At 41.4% G+C, this 20,668-nt stretch overlaps 1 protein-coding gene across 1 annotated transcript in view; it reads left to right on the forward strand.

Moving 5' to 3' along the window:
* The window catches only part of WDR70 (WD repeat domain 70), a 113,757-nt gene that overhangs the window by 68,047 nt on the left and 25,042 nt on the right, over positions 1-20,668 (forward strand). The window contains exons 10-13 of the mRNA XM_083576163.1: positions 1,289-1,463; positions 11,643-11,742; positions 16,458-16,542; positions 18,703-18,841. Of these exons, the coding sequence (XP_083432289.1) occupies positions 1,289-1,463; positions 11,643-11,742; positions 16,458-16,542; positions 18,703-18,841 (499 nt within the window). The remainder of the gene's footprint in view (positions 1-1,288; positions 1,464-11,642; positions 11,743-16,457; positions 16,543-18,702; positions 18,842-20,668) is intronic.

Genomic DNA, 20,668 nt, shown 5'->3' on the forward strand with positions numbered 1-20,668 from the left:
CGAATCCCCGCAACGGGGTGAGCTCCCGTTGCTCGGTCCCTGCTCCTTCCAACCTAGCAGTTCAAAAGCACATCAAAGTGCAAGTAGATAAATAGGTACCGCTCCGGCGGGAAGGTAAACAGCGTTTCCGTGCGCTGCTCTGGTTCGCCAGAAGCGGCTTAGTCATGCTGGCCACACGAGCTGTACGCCGGCTCCCTCGGCCAATAAGGCGAGATGAGCACCCCAACCCCAGAGTTGGCCACGACTGGACCCGATGGTCAGGGGTCCCTTTACCTTTAAGGCCATCTTGCCCATCTGCGGAACTTCAGGTCCTCTGTTGGAGCAATCCATGGTGGGTGTGGTGACCCTTGAGAACTGTTGTACTACTCCCACCTTGTAGCAGCAAATATTCCCTAGGCAATCGCCAGGGCTACCTTGCTTACAATGCCTTATTCTCTGTGGGTCATTCTTCAGATTGAAGTGCCAACAGTGACCCAGAGAGCCCTTAGGAGTGCTGCCGTCACGCCACCGTCACTTGGATGCAGCTGTCTTAGGCAGCTGCTGCCATCTGGAACTAGTAGCTAGCTAGATACCAAAAGCACTAATCCACTGCCCCTCCTGATCTGCTGCTTGGGACAAGGGCTAATAGGTGGGGCAGCCTTAACCAGCTTGCCTTTATTTTTGTACTTGGTGGAATATGGTCTACCTTCTGTAGCACAGCAAAGCAGACCATCTAACCAGACCTGCTAGATCAGCACTGTTCAATTACAGTAATGTTCTGTGTCTGCAGCAGGCCATTACAGCCTAATGAGGAATAATTGGTCAACTTTGCACTTAATCTCACAGGCATAGATTGATCACTGCAACATCAAACTAAGTAATTATTCAAGTTAGTGTAAACAGAGAAGAGGTGGGGAAGGGAGGCATTGTTGCCATTTTCACACACACTGAACACATGGAGAGGTGAGCACCCACTGCCCCTGCTCTCAACTGCCACATGTTCAACTGGTGCTGTGAATAGATACGTTCTCTGCACTATTGTAAATGAATTTCTTAGTAACTTCCTTTCTTTGCAATTTTATTCTCCTCTTCTCTTAACATTGCAGGCTGGGAGATGCATTGTTTTATTATGCACTCCTAGGTTTTCAGTATTAAGCATGCATTTAAAAGAATTACCGGTACATAAAACGACATTGCAGTTGTGGTTTGTTTGCGTCATAAGGAAATTGGGTTTTTCAAAACAACTGGGATTTATTTCACCTTTTAAACTGTTTGGCAAACCATTATTTTCTGTTGATCTCTTCCTTAGGACTGTGAGGACATGGGACGTTACCAATGACAAAAAGCACAAAGGTGTGTTTAAACCACGGTCAGCCCAAGGGAAACGGGTGATTCCCACAAGCTGCACCTACAGCAGAGATGGCAAACTCATTGCAGCTGGTTGCCAAGATGGGTCCATACAGATCTGGGATAGGAATATGAATGTAAGTGGCCATCTTTTTTCATACACCAACTGTGAAAATGGGAAGTGCTGATTGTGTAACCTGGTGAAATCCCTTAAGGCTTTTTTCTGTCTTAAAGTTATGCAGTCCCTTCCAACTATACCACCTTCATATATGCTGGCAAACAAATGTTATTGATTCAGGTGGCTATTCTTTTCAAGCAATATTAAATAAAATGAAGTCTTTTTTTGGTGTTTTCCATCTTAACAATGGCCATTTCAGCCATCCATTGCGGGCAAACTTTGGGGCTGTACACTCCCCATCCCCATCCCCATGCCTTCAAGATCTTCATGTGTTTCCAAACCAAGTTCTCCATTATGTCCGGAATGGGAAAATATTTTTTAAAACTTTGCTAACTAATCAGGATTAGTTTCAAATGTGATATTGCAGAACTAGAATGCATCTGCAGACTTGACTCTATGAAATTCAGACTTAACAGACTTAACTTTTTGTTGCTGTTTCTTCGTCCCCACTGCTATCATCACTAAAATTTGCTGGCTAAAACTAGTGGTTCCACCCCTAACCGTCAACTGAAGCAGGCTGGAACCCCTGTATTTCCTTGTGAAGTTGTGTACAATGATGCTGAAAAGACTCGGGTTGAAAACGCACTATGGATTAAATTACACAAGCAAAGATAGAGAGGGTGATTTTTTTTCATTAAGGGGCATCTGCAGTAGCCTGACCATCAGATGATACTCTGGCCAAATGGCGCTGAAATTTCACGTATTTTCTGCTTATACATAAACACCTGAAAAGGTGAGCATGCACACCTGTGTACGGTGTCATTCCTAAGGCACACAGAAGTTCATGCAGAGAAAGACATGAATAAGCAGACTATTAGGAATGCCGCTGTTAACTCTACACCAGGAAACTTAATATTTGAATACTGTCTGCATTTACATCAACAGCGGCACAGGTGATGAAAGCCAGCCTCTGAAAAAATTATTATTCTGTTGGAACAAGTTTACACTTGGAATAGCTTCCTTAAAGCTTCATGCCATTAAGAAGTTTTACTAGGTTTATAGTGGAAATAATAACAGAAATAAAAAGCTGGCAATCAAAATTAGTCAGAATTTAGCTGGACTAACGTTATTGTAGGCTTGTGGCTGAATATTTATGATAATGTAACCCCTTTCACTTCCTGTACACCTCCCTTTTTGAAACAGTATGAAAGGTTGAATAGGTTGATATTGCCGTACTAAATTATGTGACGACAACGTTGTTCTCCCAGATCACTTACTTTAACAGCCAGTGTTGTGGAGAAGCTTTGCCATACCTTCAAGGATTTACTGTGTACACTTTTTACTATTTAAAGAGGAAGGATTCTTGCTTAATTATCAGGATCAAAAGGTTTGTTATAATAAATGAAACACAGTTAACCTGCAGACAGTGCAAGTAGTTGGGAAGTAGAGCACTGCTACAAGTCAAAGGGAAGGGTAATAGACATGCTAAAGAGTCAGGGATTGCCTCCTTGCTCATTTGAAATTTACGTACTGAGTTTTTTAAAAAAAAATGCTTTGAGCTTCTTTTTTACAATCAATCAAAATGATTGATTGATTGATTGATTGAATTTATATACCGCCCTATACCCGGAAGTCTCAGGGCGGTTCACATAAAAAGATCACAGTATACAAAATAAAAATAAATGCAATAATGCAATAATACACCCCCCCCAAGAGCCACATTTTAAAAGGATATTGGATGTTGATCAGGTCAACCAAAGGCCTGGTTAAAAAGGAACGTTTTTTGCCTGGCGCCCGAAGCTGTGTAATGAAGATGCCAGGCGAGCTTCCCTAAATGTCTAAAGTGGCAAACAATAATAAAACACAATAAAATAAAATAACAAAGCAAACTAATTTTTTAAAGTCAAGCTCTTCAGTAACGCATAGCCTACAAGTTGTAAAAAGCAAGGGAATGGTCTCACTCAGTGATCAAGCACTGAGGAGAAGGCAACCTTTCTGACTTGTAGCCCATTACTAGGGCTTGAGTCATGCATGCACCAGAAATATTTATTCTGTCGTGAAGCTTCACTGTTACAGAAAAGAGAGCATGGCTGGGAGGAGGGGGCTTACTGTAGCAGTCCTCATAGAGTGCCTTCCCCTGTTGCTCCATTTTCCATTGACGTCTGGCCCATCAGCCTGGAATAAATTCAAGACTTTCTTGCATTTTAATAAAGGAAGGATAATATGACATCAAGAGGTGATAACCAAGAAGCTAACCAGAGTTCTGTTATATGTGTGCTTCTCTTAAAAGAGGAATGCCTCTTTGCAAAACTTTCTCTGATAGTTCACATCCAGGTTTTCCATTGTGTCACAAAAACTTCATTAGTTTTACTTCTGGTTCACAGAGAGCACAGTTGTGCGCATGCATAGTTTATGAAAGCATTCTGTATAACGAAATAATAAACCGTATGTGAAAAGTTCGAACAGTCTCCACAGACTTCGCATTTTCGTTTTCATTGAGTCATTGTCGTTTTTTGGAAACTTGATTCACCCATTTTTTACCCTTGTGTAAAATAATACCTGTTAAGTCATTATTTTTATTATTATTGCAATTCCCCCAATTTCTATGTTACAGTTAAAATTAGGTGACAATTCTCCCCTTCTGACCTCCTAGAGAATAGAGAGGCAAACCTGTGGTGTTTCTCTTTTCCCCTCCAAAAGGGTAAAGAGAACACTTCTTGTTACAGATACCAAACATGAGAAGATTCCTTTCAGATGCGGAGGATCATCTAGTCTAACATCCTGTTTGAGAGCAATCTGCCGGATGCCTCTGGGAAACGCATAAGCAGAGCATTGAAGAGCAATAGCCCTTGCCCGCTGCTGGCATTTTGTGACATACTGCCTTGACATACAGTGGTACCTCAGGTTACATACACTTCAGGTTACATACGCTTCAGGTTACAGACTCCGTTAACCCAGAAATAGTGCTTCAGGTTAAGAACTTTGCTTCAGGATGAGAACAGAAATCGTGCTCCGGCGGCGCGGCGGCAGCAGGAGGCCCATTAGCTAAAGTGGTGTTTCAGGTTAAGAACAGTTTCAGGTTAAGTACGGACCTCCGGAACGAATTAAGTACTTAACCTGAGGTACCACTGTACTGCAGGTTCCACATAGCCAGCATGAGATGTGGCCAGTGATATACCATGAATTTGTCTAAACATCTCTTATTTTATCAAGTGGGTGGCCATCACCAGATCTTGTAGGTGTGAATTCCACAAATTAATTGTGCATCATATGAATTACTTCCCTTTGTCCTGCCCTAAATAAACTGAGGAGGAAACACCTCTCTCCTATATATACATCTGATTTTTAAGAGAGTTGTAAATTTGTAGATGTGGTAGATGTGTCGTAACTGGACAGCACACAAACATGTACAGTGCTATGCATTTTTAATTATGCTTTCTCTGTATAGTTTATAGTTTTGGTGGGCTCCATAATATTATAATGGTTACAGAAATGAGTCTGCCACTTGTGTTCCGCTTTGTTTCATTTCTTTTTTTAATGATAAAATAACACAAAAAATAGGAATGTAAATACTTCAAATACTTTCATCAGATTTTTCTTGAGTTTTCCTTCAGGTTGAATTTTGCCTTGCATCACCCAGTTGGAAATACTATTATTTATAATGCAAATTATCCAGTAAATTAACAAGGTGTTTGACTGTTGGTCAGGTTTACTGCAGTCAAAACTACTAACAATGAGGAAAAACACCCTTTCTGCCTTTGTTTGCATGACAAACTGATGGTTTCATAGGAGCCTTTGAAGAGTACCTAGCTACATCTGGAAATTTCTTGAGTAAATATAAGATGAAAGGCATCCAAATAGACAGTATATTTTCCTCGCAAGCTCAAGGTAAAGTTTCCATATCCACAAGTATCCCACACTTCTTTTTCCAGAGGTATGTGTGCCAGACCTCTGCTACAGAACCTGAAAAATTGCATACAGCATGCCAGAAGCAAATATTAACATTTTCCCCCCTGCATACATCTGGTCCGGCTTCTACTTCCTAGCCTGAAAATAATGCCATATGATCATCCTATGCTCCTCCCTCTGGCTAAGATTAAAAAGGACACTGTTCTATTTCTAAATGCATTCTCTCTTATATAATAAACAGTTTACACTAAGGTGCTATCCAACTGTTTGTATTAGCTAATACAGTGACAAGAGGCAGCGCCGAAGCTTGAGCTCTGTCGCCTCGTAACAAAAATAACTCAGTCAGACCTCTTTAAGCACTATCCGAGAGCAGTGCAGGTTCCCCCTTGTTTTCAGCTACAAATAACCTCCCTTGGGAAAGGAAGCAATGTTTATACCTTTCTGTGTCCAGTTCATACATGGAGAGGGGAGGGAGAATGATATTTTGGCTTTTCAGCCTTTTTCTTGTTTTGGATTTGAGAATAAAATGGATCGAGAGAGAAAAAAGAAAAGTGAGACCTTAGATTCTCATGGAGGGAACCTGCCATAACCCAATCACTGAAGATGATGGTTATTCAGTTATCTTTCCCAAACTGACAACATAACTCGTTGTACGCTTCATGTCCTTGGGTGATAGCTTTGGGCAGGTTTTGGGTGGTATCCAACTGCTGTATTTTTCGCCCCACAAGACACACTTTTTTCCTCCTAAAAAGTAAGGGGAAATGTCTGTGCGTCTTATGGAGTGAATGTGTGGTCCCTGGAGCCGAATTGCCCAGGGGCGAAAAGCAGATCATGCTTCTTCTTTTTTTAGAAAGAGGGAAGGGGGTGTTGAAACAAAGCCGCTGAGCAGCTGATCAGCAAGCAATCAGGAGGGGAGATAAGGGACTCTAGCATTAAAGGAGGCTGCCACAGCATGAACTACAAAAACCATACATCCACTGTTTCGTTCAGAATATTATTTTTCTTGTTTTCCTCCTCTAAAAACTAGGTGCATCTTATGGTTGGGTGCGTCTTATGGAGCGAAAAATACGGTGTCTTGTTCCATCAGTGCAATGATCTTTGTTTATGCAGCAGAGCTTCCCCCTCCCCTCCTTCTGTTCTAGGGATTCCCCCAACCCATTGAAGGATTTTGAGTGGGAGTGCAGGGCATACACAGGGATTGGAAAGGAGAGTTTCCTGCACAAGTGAAAATCCTTGCACCTATGGAATGAGCTAGTTCCATTCCCAGCCCCCACACGTGTTGGCAGAGCATGGATATGCATGCCCCGCCCCATTCTGCCCTCTTGTTGGTCCAAAAAGACCCGCACATCAGCAATCACACGTCAGTTGGACGTGCCTAAAATGGCCATCGCCTGTATAGCACTGAGCCCAGTGAGCAGAGAGGTCTTGTGTTCTTAGAACTCTTGTTGAGAGAGAGAGGATGCAGACAGAAGCCTGGCCTGCTAAGTCCTACATCTTTTTAAGGCATTGGTGGCTCAGCCATGCAAGCAAATTGGGCAAGCGCTTGGGGTGCCAAAATTCCAGGGGTGTCTTCTTCAGCTTTACCTACATGTCTTAGAGAGAGCGATGTGCGTTTGTGCACAGAGGCTGCTTGGCAGCTCATCCGCTGAGCAATCTGCGTCGGATTCCAGGAGGTGCGACTGAGATACAGCTGCTCTATACTGGCCACAGTTGCAAAGGAAGGCAGTGAAGATGATGAGCATTACCTGTGGAAATAAGACAAATAAGATTTGGGTCACCTCTTGATCTTGAATGGGCTTTTGTTACACTACGCAGTGTGTAGCATTTGCTTAAGGCAGTGATGGCCAAACTTGGCCCTCCAGCTGTTTTTGGACTACAACTCCCATCATCCCTAGCTAACAGGACCAGTGGTGAGGGATGATGGGAATTGTAGTCCCAAAACAGCTGGGGGACCAAGTTTGGTCATCACTGGTTTAAGGTAACAAAAAGCTGTGGGTTAGCCCTGCTTTAAGAGGGCCCACCATAGAGTATAATAACATAGGCTGATGTGATTCTAAGAGAATACACAGAGCGTGACAGTGTTCAACACCAACCCAAACAGAGGCATGTTTGTAAAATAGCATATAAATAAAGTAGCTCAGACCTCTGCTACATAGAAACTCAAGAACTGGGAATAATGACTTTGGCATTTGGACTGTTGATAACAGTTTTAGGTTCACACTTTTTGTTTTTTCACACAATAACGAGAAACATTCCCTGAGAGCTGAGGTGGAATGTACAGTATCGTTTCCAGATTTTGCTGCAAACGGTGGCCTATAAAAATTGATGTTTCAAAATAACAGCTCTTAACATATTCTGATGAAGTTGTTGGGCTTGTATTTTGTTTTAATGAGTTTTTAAAACATATTTTAGTTGTGTGCTTCAGATTATTTGAACTTTTATAATTTAGATTAGCGGGTATTTAACCCAAAAGCAAGCAAGTTAGAGAATTCAGCTTAGTGCTACAAGAGGAGAAAATGACATGGCTTGATTTGTCTGTTTCCTGAATATTGATTTACAGCAGGGACGAGGAGCCTATGGCTCTCCATATGTTGTTGAACAGCAACTCCCATCATCCCTGACTAGTGGCCATGCTGGCTGGGATTGGTGGGAGTTGTAGTTCCAATCTGGAGGTTCCTCATCCCAGGTTCCCCATCCCAGTTTTGCAACATCAGTCAGTTCGTTTGCTAGTTCCCATTTTGTGGGGAAATGGAAGAGACCACAAGGTGTTTTATCCGCCATCTCAGTTTGTATGCGCACTGTGGTCTAAACCACTGAGCCTCTTGGGCTTGCCAATCAGAAGGTTGGTCGGTCCCAGCTCCTGCCAACCTAGCAGTTCGAAAGCACGCCCCCCCCCCAAAAAGTGCAAGTAGATAAATATGTACCACTCCAGCGGGAAGATAAACGGTGTTTCCGTGCACTTCTCTGGTTTCACCAGAAGCGGCTTAGTCATGCTGGCCACGTGACCTGGAAAAACTGTCTGCGGACAAATGCCGGCTTCCTCAGGCTGTAAAGCAAGATGAGTGCCGCAACCCCAGAATTGTCTGTGACTTGACTTAACTGTCAGGGGTCCTTTACCTTTACCTTAAAAGGACCAGCACTTCCCACACACCCCTCTCAGTCCTGTGAGAAAGGTTCAGCTGAGAGGCAATGAGCTTCTTGGCTGAGTGGGACTTTGAGTCCAGTACTCTAACTAATACACTACACTGGCTGTCAGTATGATGAGTAAAGCTATGTATGATCTTATATACGATGTGATACTATATGATGGCATCCGAGGTTTTTTATATTGCAAACTTTTTCCAAAATAATCTTTTGAAAATAGTGGTATCCTAAATTAAGGAACTTGCTAGAGAATTCATTTTTTTTTGCTATAAAATGAATTATTTCTGAATGCTCATATTCTAGTTACTCATCAAAATACAGTAGCATAAACAAAACTCTTCCTTGTGTAACTATACCTTCATGTGCCCCCCTTTTGCTAAATATAACAAAGCAGAAAAATGGGGAAACATTTCTCCCCACGATGTAGCTACTACATGAAGCCTGCTTTTCAGCAGATGTTGATTCTAGGCAGAGAGGTGGAAGGGACAGAGTGTTTCCCAGCTGTCTTTTATTTAACATATGACTTGTAGTGATGCTACGCAGACTGAAAACAGATACACTCACGGAAGAACTCTTTCTAGAAGCAAGTTATTCTTTTCCTTAGATAAAGAGTTAAATGTAGTGGTGTATGTAATCCATGTATGTATAGCCCATGTATGCTTAAATGCAGCATGGATTTAGGCTCATGACATTAGGCCCCTAATTTGCCAAGGCTGGCAGACATAGGAGCCAGTTCCTTGGACCAGCAGGAAGGAAGGAAGAATGTGAAACTCTGATTGGAGAACTGAGCTGTAGGTGAAGCCAGGAGTGGGGAACCTCACTAATGTGGCCGTCCAGACTTCTCTACCGGGCTCTCGGAACTCTTTCAAGGCCACACCCCCTCTTCCCAGGCCACACCCCTTACTGGCATGGCTTTCCATCTTCCTTGAGTTTTTTGGCCTGGCTAGAATATGTCCTTGAACTCTGCTAATGCCTCTCGCTGGTCTGGATGGAGGCCAGAGAAGGACCCGTGAGTTTGTGTAGAAACTAATTTACTGTAAAAGGTAAAAATTACATTCATCGCTCCACCTATTTTTGCACGTGGCCTTCAGAAGATTGTCCCACCCTGCCTTAAGCCTAAGGGAGGCCTCCTCATAAACAGCAAGCCAGCCAAATTCTTAAAGAGAGCAGAAATAACTGTATTTTGCTGCCAAGTAGAAATGAGAATCTAACCACTTCTTCACTCTCTGGATTTTGATTCAGTGGAGCAGATTCTCCTCATCACTGGATAGGACAATGGACTTGCCAGATTTGCTGCATGTAGTATGTGGTAAGCTAATCTGCACTTGCCCAGTGGCGCAGTGCCCATGAGAAGCATTTTATATAAAGTATTTAAACCACAGTATACCATAGGACTGGATTTCCATAATAATGGCCAAGCAAAAGGTTAAACGGGGGATTAAAAGCATAATTTAGAGAGGGAATGGTGAGAACTTGCTACTTTTATGTGTGTGGACATTTTTCATGTAGAGTGCAAAAATAAAGAAAGGCCAGTTGAACACTTTCCAGAAACTCTATTTTTTATTAATGATATTTATTGTTTCATGCTGGCCAATTAGCATTATCATTTTTTAGAGATACAGACGCTTTACAAGACATCCAAATATTTTACATAGGATTTCATTTTTTAAAAAACTGCACAGATGATATTTCACCCGGCTGTTTGGAGAACATTTTCCCATAAAATTGTTTTGGCTGCTTAACTATCAATAGTCAGCCATATTTTTTCTTTTACATGAATTTGCAAATATTGCAAAATGGTGAACTTTTTGGGGCAGTAATATATTTTCTCTTGTCTCTTTTACAGATAACTTGCTTCTCAGCTGGTAATTTTCTATATCAGGGTAGTCAACATGGCGTTCTCCTGATGTTCCTTGACTACAGTGCCCATCACCCATGACTATTGACCATTCTAGCAGAGTGTGATGGGAGTTGTAGTCAAGCAACATATTGAGGGCACCACGTTGACTACCTCAGCTCCTTTGCAGCTTCACCCATTACACAATGATAACTAATGACAATCATTCATTTTAATTTATCGTATTTCTGTCCCACACAGTGCAGCCTATATGGGCCTGTCTCAAGTTCTCCCAGCAGCATATGAGATAATTTGGGCTTCCATGTGGCCAAGATGTTAAACCATGGTTTGAAGTTAACTGAAAGTTGTAACGTATTCCAAAGCTGTTAACCATGGTTTTCCAGTTTAGATGAGATGGGAAACTACAGTTAATGGAAGACTTTTTAAGTTTGCTTGCTCCCACTGCGAATGAAGCATGTGCAGCCAAAAAACTTAACAAGAATAAGCCAAGATATGATCATCTTAACTCTCTTAATAACTCAATTTAAGTGTTCGGGATTATTCTTAGATAAAAATTCAGAGACCTTTCTAAATGAGAGGTCTAGTAAAAATGGGTTTGTAAATGAGTAGTTCACCTTTTAATTAGTATGAGACTTATTGTTTGAAATATATTTTAGTACTGCTTAGGAGAACATCATTTTTCAAGACAAAGGAAGTATTCCCAAAGTTGCATACTGCTGAAGCCAAATGGCATTCAAACTCAAGAATATTTGTTCTAAATCTTTAACCCAGGCTTTTTGGCAGGTCTTGGTTTGGCATGTGAATTTCCCCCGTCTTTTGCTGCTTTCAAGATACATCCAAAAAGACAGATGATATATTTTGTCATCTTAAATCTTATAAACCTGATGTAGGAAGGATGAGAATACTGTCTCTTGATAAAAAAAAGAAGTATTTTTGTATCTTAGTCCTGCATACTTGCCTTTAACTCACATAAAAGGGAGTGATATCCAGGTATTAATATCACTTGGTTGCATTACTTTTTTCTGGACTGTAAAGCTAAATAATTGGAAATGTTACAACTTCTTCCCACCCCAAATATACTAAAAGTACATAAAAGGTGTTGGACAAGTATTGATGGACATCAGCTGTAGCTCTGTTCCCCCGTCTCACCCAAGATTTTTACATTGCTTGGCTGTTTTTTTTTAATCCAGCAAATGCAATAAAGGGCATTTGATGTTCTGAAGGAACCAGGTGTGTACAATCTAAAAGTAGCAAAGCTTTTTAATATTTTATTTTCTTCACAAACAGGTTCATACCAAGTTCCACTGCAGGCAGGCACATGCTCCAGGCAGTGACACTTCATGCTTGACATTTTCCTATGATGGTACAGTTCTTGCCAGTCGCGGAGGTAAGTGACCATATTTCCTTCCATGTGTGCTGCTGAATACAAATGAGGCTAAAGTTTGTGCTTAACTCGTGCAGCAGAACTTGGTGCTGCTTGCAGATTTTGGTGGGATCTTGTCCACCATTTCTTATTCATTTGTCTTTTCCCCCTGGGCCTGGTCCTCACAACTATCAAGAGGGAGAGCACAAGGCCAGTGCTCCATCTCCTCAATCTTATCACTGTTTGCATGTGTGGTGATCACACAGGGTCCCCGGACGTTTGACTGTCTATTGATCCCTGTTCCACCACTGTGGTTGCTTTCCCACTGCCACCAACCCGTTTCTCTCGGGTACACACAGAGTCCAGACAGTTGTTAACATTAAATCAAATAAGCAAGTTTATTTTATAAGCCTTAACAAGTTTATGGTTTCAGATAATTTTTCTTGTCAGTTTCTTAATCTTAGTTTCTATACCGGCTTATACCTTTCCTAATAACTGCTAACTGATTATCCCAACTGTCTATCTGACTCCTCCTATCAGTTTCTCTCACTCTCTCAAAACACAACTCAACCAACCCACAGACCTATCCTCCCTCTTCCTTCTCCAACTCCCAACTGACTTCCAAACAACTCCAACTCTAACTCTAACTCCTCCCCTTGGGTTCCCACTGGCCAATCACATCCCACTCATTTAACCCTTTCCTTATGACCCACCTAGGAGGGCAAACGCCACAGCATGCTAAGAAAGGGCAGGTAACTATGCAGAAACAGTAAAGTGGTGGTAGAGCAGGTCCAGGGGTCATCAGTGAGACGTCTTGTCAGGTGCCAGCATGGTTGCTCGAGAGCGAACAGGCAAGACTCCCACCAGTCTTTTCCAGGCTTTATTATCTGTACAAAACATTTACGGTACAGAACGTCTCAAGTCCATGTCTGCTCAATCGGTAGCAGAATCTGGGAGTGGGCGGTCCTTAAATTTTCCCCAGCATAGCAGTCTTTTGACCCCCCATCCTACGCCTCCCCTCTCTGCGTGTAAACCGACTGCGCAGAGAGGGCGTGGGCAAAGGGGGACCTGCCTCCCCTGAGATCTTCGGAGGCTCCCTGTAACACAACTGCTCTTCCACCTCTTGCCTCTGAGCTGATGGCAGTTTCCTGACATCCCTGCAGTTGTGTGGCCCTTAACAGGTGCCATAGCAAACTGATGTTGGGCCTGGCAGGACATGTTACGAGAAACACAGGGTACAATCAAAACAAAAGACCCGTGTTAAGTTCCTCCTTCCCCATGCTTGCAACTTGAAATTCATGTCCAGATGTCATTATGATGAACCTTTTCCCAGCAGCACTGGTGTTGTCTGGTGTCAGGACGTGAGCAAGGTTTAACTACTTGTTACAGAGTGAGGTATGGCAGACCACACCAGGCTGCCATTTTCAGCAGCAACCCCATGTCTCCGATTACACACACTTCAGTTGTGCAACAGGGTAGAACAGTAAGACGTGCTCATAATTCATCTTGAAGGTAGTGTGTGCCGAATTAATTTACTTTCGCGGATGTCCTGTCAAATTTTGCATTTATAGTTTCTAAAGAATTGTGACTGTTTTATTTCACCTCTGTTGATTCCCGCCCCGCTCCAAACCCCCATGCTGCAACCCTCAACCACCCCCAGAATGTCATAGGTAGCCAGGTGGCTGTTCATAAATAAATTAGGATCTAACCCAGATGCTTTGCTTTGATCTAAAATCATTTTGAAATTGGGTGTTTAGTGTGCAAGTTCAAAAGCTGCTTTAAAAATCATGCTGCCTCAGATAGGTAAGCGTAATTGTAGTCATTTTTAATACGTACTAAAAAAAAAAGTGAGAGTGCATTTGTGCTTTTGGTAATGGAAGTATTTATCTGGACCTTTACCAGCAAAAGCAGATGTGTATTCAGCAGTCAGTCTTAGATTAGCGCACCTGCCCAAATGCAAGGGATCAAAGAGGAGATCATGTTTGGGGGAATAGGAACTTGCAGTGAAACCCTGATTATATTCCTTGGTCTGCGATGCAGTTTGCCTGTCGGATATGAGAGAACTGAGACAGGGCTCAGCTGCAGACACAAGGGAGAAGGAACAACAGAAGAATTGCTTATGAATGTTCCCAGTTTCATTACCATTGAGAGTAAGCTTGTAACTTGACAGAAATGCAAGAAAGTGATGTTTAAAGATCCACTTCTGACCCTGAAAATAGGTCTTAGAAAGCATCTTTGGATATGTTTTTTGCAGCACAGTAATAAAAGATGATTCAGTAATGAATGAGTAGCTTGATCATAAAGGCGAGGCTGGATTAATTGTGAGGTGTTCTATCTTCCTGCTGACATGATAGAAATTTGCAAAGTTTGCATGTCTTGTCGCTTTACATTAAAAGTATAATGTATCATGTATCATGGCCATAGCCCTGGCTGGTAGTTTTTACTATTTATTAATATAGAGCGTTTGTGCCCCACTCTTCTGCCAGAATGGCTCCTGGAGTAGTTTACACGCAATCAGCAAAGTATACAGTTTGATGTGATGCAGAACAAAGAAGCTTTTCCTAACATATTTGTTAAATGTTAGTAACAACCGTCCCACAAGTCCTCCAGAGAGACGATTGTGTCAAGGTTTAGTCCGTCAAGGCCAAAGAAGCCTTGATTGCAGTTTGTTACTCTGAGAGGCATATTTGAACAGTTGCCAGATAGGCTGTTGTTCTGCAAACATTTTTTAAAGCTGAATTACTTAGCTTTTATGTTGCGATGTGGGATGCAGTTAGAAATTGTAACCTGAATTGCTATTAGGATTGTATCTTAAGACATAAGTTACATGTTGTTATTCTGTCATACTCAGGTAGTGACCTAAACTTAGTTGCTTGGTCAGTAAGAGGAATGTGTGTTGTTGTTTTTTTTTGCCTCACATGTAGAGCCTTTCTTCTTTAGTCTGCATTCCCCCGCCCTTCTCATGGGCTCTGGGATCTCAGAATCAATATTTTTTCCACGAACTGCCAGATCAGGACAAGCTCTGAGGGCACTGTAGGGCCTCTACTAGCAAGAAAACCTGGCTAGAGTAATGACTCGGCTGTCCTGGATTTAGGATTGCTACTGATTGAGATAGAGTCCCACTCTACAATTATGTGCCCTTAATGGCTGTGTCCCCAACCTATTCTTGGGAAACCCCCAAAAGTGACACCTTTTGTCTGGAGTCAAGAGAATAAAGGTAAAGGTAAAGGACCCCTGGACGGTAAGTCCAGTCAAAGGCGACTATGGGGTTGCGGTGCTCATCTTGCTTTCAGGCCGAGGGAGCTGATGTTTGTCCACAGATAGTTTTCCGGGTCATGTGGCCAGCATGACCACACTGCTACTGGCGCATGGAGGACCGTGACAAGTGCCAGAGCGCACAGATACACCGTTTACCTTCCTGTCGCAGTGGTACCTATTTATCTACTAGCGCTGTCGTGCTTACGAACTGCTAGGTTGGCAGGAGCTGGGACAGAGCAGCGGGAGCTCACCCCGTCATGGGGATTTGAACCACCAACCTTCTGATCAGCAAGCCCAAGAGGCTCAGTGGTTTGGACCACAGTGCCAGCCGCATCCCAGTCAAGAGAATAGGGTCGGTCCTAAAAATATGTCTCATGTGTCCAAGGCCAGGGTAAAAGGTTGTGCCTTCAGCATATGACATAATGAAGGAACAGAAAGAATTCAACCGCTTAGGGGCCACCACAGAGAATGCCCTCTCTTGGGTCAAAGCCAGTTCAACTTCCGAAAGCCCCCCCCCCCGCTAATATTAATACCTATAGGAAAGGAAGTGGCCTTTCAGATATTTGAGACTTAATTCGTTTAGCTTTTTTAAAAAAGTTATTGTTTCTATATGCCTCCTGAAAATATAATAAGTTCGCCAGCAATTCAAAATTTCCCTGTACTCCTATCAGAGTTTCTATCAGTCTTCCATTGTGTCATTAGCCAGGGGACCTCAGAATTAACGGCACTGAAGAACTGCCCAGCAGAATGGAGAATTTGGAGGGGTGTGTGACTTGGTTCAGACATAATGGGAAACCATGGTTTTCCCATTATAAGTAAAAATTGTAGGCTCACATGATTCTCGTCTCTTTTTTCTTCTGTGCCTGCTAGGAGGAGTTTGAAAGCTTCTACTTTCATTTTTAAACTAATTACAGTCTCTGAGATGTCTGAAGTCAAAACTGCAGGTTCTTTAAGAACAAACCAGGCTCTGAAACTATGGTTTGAACCTAGTATTTTTCTCATCAACCATTGTTTAATCAAACCACCAGGAAATCTTTAAATCTTTCACTTTAAATTTAATTTTAAAATGAAAGCAGACACATTCAGTCCCCTAATCATAGCTACAAAAGGGGAGGGGCAGGGACGTTCTCTATGGCTTGAACTTGCAACAGGAAGCTGTGGTTTCCCAGTATGCCTGGACTGACACATAGCCTAGTGTGGAGAGTAAGAAATCAGCAATACTTGAACAAATAAATGTCTGTTATTTGGCAATTTTTGATAAATTGATTTTTAAAAATGTTGTTTTGCTTTTACTGATCTCTCTTTTTGCAGAGGGTAGTGAGAACTAAAGAATGCCATTCCTCTAAAAGTTTGGGAGAAAACCATTAGAAAGATTGGTGGGGCATTGGCAGTTTCTACATTGGCCTTTGTAATATTATAGTAAAGGAATAGAGTGTTTTTCTTCATTGTTGCTAATTAAGTCTTCATTTTATATTTCATAGGTGATGATACTTTAAAAACGTGGGACATCAGGAAGTTTAAAACACCTCTGAATTCAGTTGTTGGTCTACCTAGCTTCTTCCCAATGTAAGTACCTTTTTGATTTAAGATACAAGGAATTACGTGCTGGTGTCAGTGAAGATTGATTCAGTGAGGTACAGCTTCTTGTTGAACCAATCTTGTTGAATAGATTCTACTCACCATGTGCCCAGCTCACCAAAAAAACTTGAGTAGTAACTTATGATAGTGACCACGTTTTGAACCATCACAAGGCTTGTTCAACATGTGTAAATCCAGTTAGGAAGGGCAGTTTATGTTGACAGGTTTAAAAGGGGGCACTACTACTACTTAGAATGTCTGACATTTTGTCTAGACCTCCGACTGATGGTGCCCAGAAATGTTAAAGATTTGGCCTTTGATTTCCCCCTTGCTCTTATTCCTAATACTGATGCCACGTTCTGTTAATTGCTTGTGCCTGAGATAGTGGAATTCTCCTTCCTCTCCCCAATGTCCCCTTAATCTACATTAGAAATTAATCCAGAGACTCTGTCCTACTGAACAGATTTTGCTCCTCTTGCTGATATTCTCCTCTTAATTTATTAAGTTCTACCGTCGTGGTTACTCAGTGGTATGACATATATGTCATGGAACTAGCTCCCTCGTAATCCTGGGTTTGTTGGGGTTGGAATACATTTGTCCATGTAAAAGTGCACGATATTATTAAAAATGGTAGCAAGATTGACATAAACATGAGCAGTAAGAAATTTAAAGGAATTTTAAAGGATAATTTTGTAAAAAAAATATTGGACGTGCAGTATGAATACAATAGAAAAATAAGAAACCGCAGAAAGGGAGGGGGGAAGTAGTGGAAAACATTATATGTTTTGTGTAGATTTATAGTGACTGCTAAAGGTTGTAAAATGGGAAAAATAAAAATTATATATGTGTGTGTGCATGATACAGTGGTACCTTGGTTCTCAAACTTAATCTGTTCCAGAAGTCCGTTCCAAAACCAAAGCATTCCAAAACCAAGGCGCGCTTTCCCATAGAAAGTAATCCGCTCCAGACTTTTAAAAACAACCCCTAAAACAGCAATTTAACATGAATTTTACTATCTAACGAGAACAGTGATCCATAAAATGAAAGCAATAAACAATGTACTGCATTCACACAATCAATCAATCAATCAATCAGTAGATGAACTGGGTTCCACACAGTCACAAAAACAAAACAAAAAAGCCACAAAAACAAAAAATAAATAGCAAAAACAGACAGACCTCAGTGTAACACCCAAAACGGAAGTGTGGCACTCAAAACGGAGCACGTTCGGCTTCTGAAAAAAGTTCACAAACCAGAACACTTACTGCTGGGTTTGCAGTGTTTGGGTCCCAAGTTGCTTGAGTACCAAGGCGTTTGAGAACCAAGGTACCACTGTATTAGGTCCAGTGTAGACCCACCTCTCACTCCCTCCAAAGCTGACCGGCAAGTTAAGAAACAGCCTCAGGAGTCTACCCTTTCCTTTTCCCTTGTTGATCTTAACTATCGATTGCCATTGAACTTGCATCCTGGGTTCAAAATCTGTGCTACATCTGCGCTACATCTTTAAAACCAACTAGACGAGGGAATTGACATTGGGAGAGGAAGACCGGCTTCCAGCTTGCATTTTTCAGGAAGTCAGAATTACATCTCCACGGTACGCATGGGTTACTGTGCTAGAGCTCTTTAAGCTTGTAATGCAAATTGATTTTCGCATGCTGTTTTTGCTCCCTGCTTTTACTCATGTACAGCACTTATCTAGAAGTCTGAGATTAATTTTGAAGAATGTAAAAAGAAAGCACTATTTAGTCTTGAGAGTGGACTTTGACATTTCGGAACATTTGTTCCTTGCTTTGAGAGAAGAGAAGGGAAACAATATTGGAAAATAGTCCTGTTTACAAGTTCACATTGTTATGTAAAATGGATGGGTATGATGTTGAAAATGGATATTTTGACCTACTTATTTACTAAATAATAATAGCCAGATTTTGAAATTTTCTGATTATTGTACGCTAGACCTTACCCCCTTTCCAGTGCTAAAATCTTTTCGAGACATCTCATTCTGTTGGTTTTGCCAATTTTTGCATATTGGAACACAGCTGTGATTTTAGTTGTCATACATAATTAAGGGTTTAACACAGAGTTTGACATAATACATAAATAAGATTTCAAGGAAACCAATTCATCTGTTCTATACTTTATTTTCAACAGGACCGACTGCTGTTTCAGCCCAGATGATAAACTACTTGTTACTGGTACTTCTGTTAAGAAAGGAGTTGGAAATGGAAAACTTCTCTTTTTTGAGCGTGAGACATTTAAGAAAGTGTATGAGATAGATGTCACAGATGCGGTAAGCCAGAGTTCAGTGTATTACTTGATTTGTTGCTTTTATTCATACATGAAAAAGGATTATGTTGTCACTTTGGTATGTATAATTATAATTGATGTCGTTTTTAGCATATAGGCATATCATTAAATTCATGGTTGAGATTCTGTAAGATCAGGATACCCTAGAGTATATAGTGGTACCTCAGGTTACAGACGCTTCAGGTTACAGATGCTTCAGGTTACAAACTCTGCTAACCCAGAAATAGTACCTCGGGTTAAGAACTTTGCTTCAGGATGAGAACAGAAATTGTGCGGCGGCAGTGGGAGGCCCCATTAGCTAAAGTGGTACCTCAGGTTAAGAACAGTTTCAGGTTAAGAACGGACCTCCGGAATGAACTAAGTTCTTAACCCGAGATACCACTGTACCATGCTAGTTTTGGTAACTGCATAGTCTCTTACAATAAAAAAAAGTTAACAATAATAAATGATTTCAGTAAGATAAGCAACAGGCACAATACCTGAGTCCCACAAATAGTGGGCAGTCATGGGACTTCAGAGGCCTTGCTCTTTTGTAAATTAGATCTCATTTAGCAGGCATATATGTGAGTTTGGGTGCGTAAGTACAGTTACTCAGATTCAGCATTTTACATTTATTCTTGTCCTGCTTGCCTCGCACTGCACTGTAGGATTGTACAAGTGCAGAATTGTATATCATACTGCATTTGCAATAATTTTTCAAACTGTCCCTCTTTGCTGGTGCCTTTGAGGAGAGGGGCAACTGATTAAATAAATAAGTTAAGAAAGCCAAGTTGTGCTTGGATGATGATAATGGTGATGATTATAAATCTGACTTATAAAGAGATGAAGGAATATCCTGGATTTGAATTAAAGAACAGTTCCTTTAGCAGCTCGTATGAACCATTTCTAAACCATTCCTACCTTCATAATCAGATCGGTTAGTGACATGTGAAGTTTTTTCCCCACCCTTGCCTACCAATATATGTTGCCTGATTCACTGGACTAAGTACTTTGTAGACACCTTAATGCTACGTACCTTGTTTTCCCCTCTTCTTCACTTGTGATAATTGTTGAATTGTGGAATTTGTATTCTTGGGGCACTCTACCTGGGAACCAAGGGACTTGTTGGGGGTAGCTAGAAGGTTGAATTCTATACCCATTCAGTACCTTTCAGTCATGTAATTTGATACGATGTTGATATATTTAGAAAACAAACAACATGCAGACGTTCCTCACTAGCCAAGGGCCATACATAGCTCTTCAGGCTTCCACAAATAATCTTAATAACTAAAGTAGAATTAAGATTTAGTGCAAGAGAGGGAGGGCAGGAAAATGGCATTGAACTGTGCATTTAATCTATGAGCAAAACAGCAGGGCTTATTAAATTAAATGATAAACCATCCTAATGGGTTCAGCACATGAAATGGGATGCAAGAGAACATTATTGTGTCACATTCAAACATTATAGGAAATACTCTTTGAACAGCTGTTTAGTTTTACCCTATCAGACTGGGGAGAGGCGGGGGGGGGGGGGTCCAGACAATATAGATAATTTTAAAATGCTTAAAGGCAGTAAACTTAATCTTTAAAACTGCTTGGTAAATAGCCAGTAGATTTTGGCCTGCAAATGAACCTGATGTTTAATAGAAGCTTAATGGCTACTTTAAATGCTTGACCAAAGTGATGTCTAGCATTCCTTTCTGTCATACCAAGCAAGCCTTTGTTCACCTCATTTCTTTTTTAAAGGGTTTTTTTTTGGGGGGGGAGAGTACATTATTATTCCAGGCTTCTGTTGTTTTCTTTGTATGGGCTAGCTTGAGTGCTTGCAGGC

The sequence above is a fragment of the Podarcis filfolensis genome, assembly GCF_964270895.1.
Source record: "Podarcis filfolensis genome assembly, chromosome: 11".
Lineage (NCBI taxonomy): Eukaryota > Metazoa > Chordata > Lepidosauria > Squamata > Lacertidae > Podarcis > Podarcis filfolensis.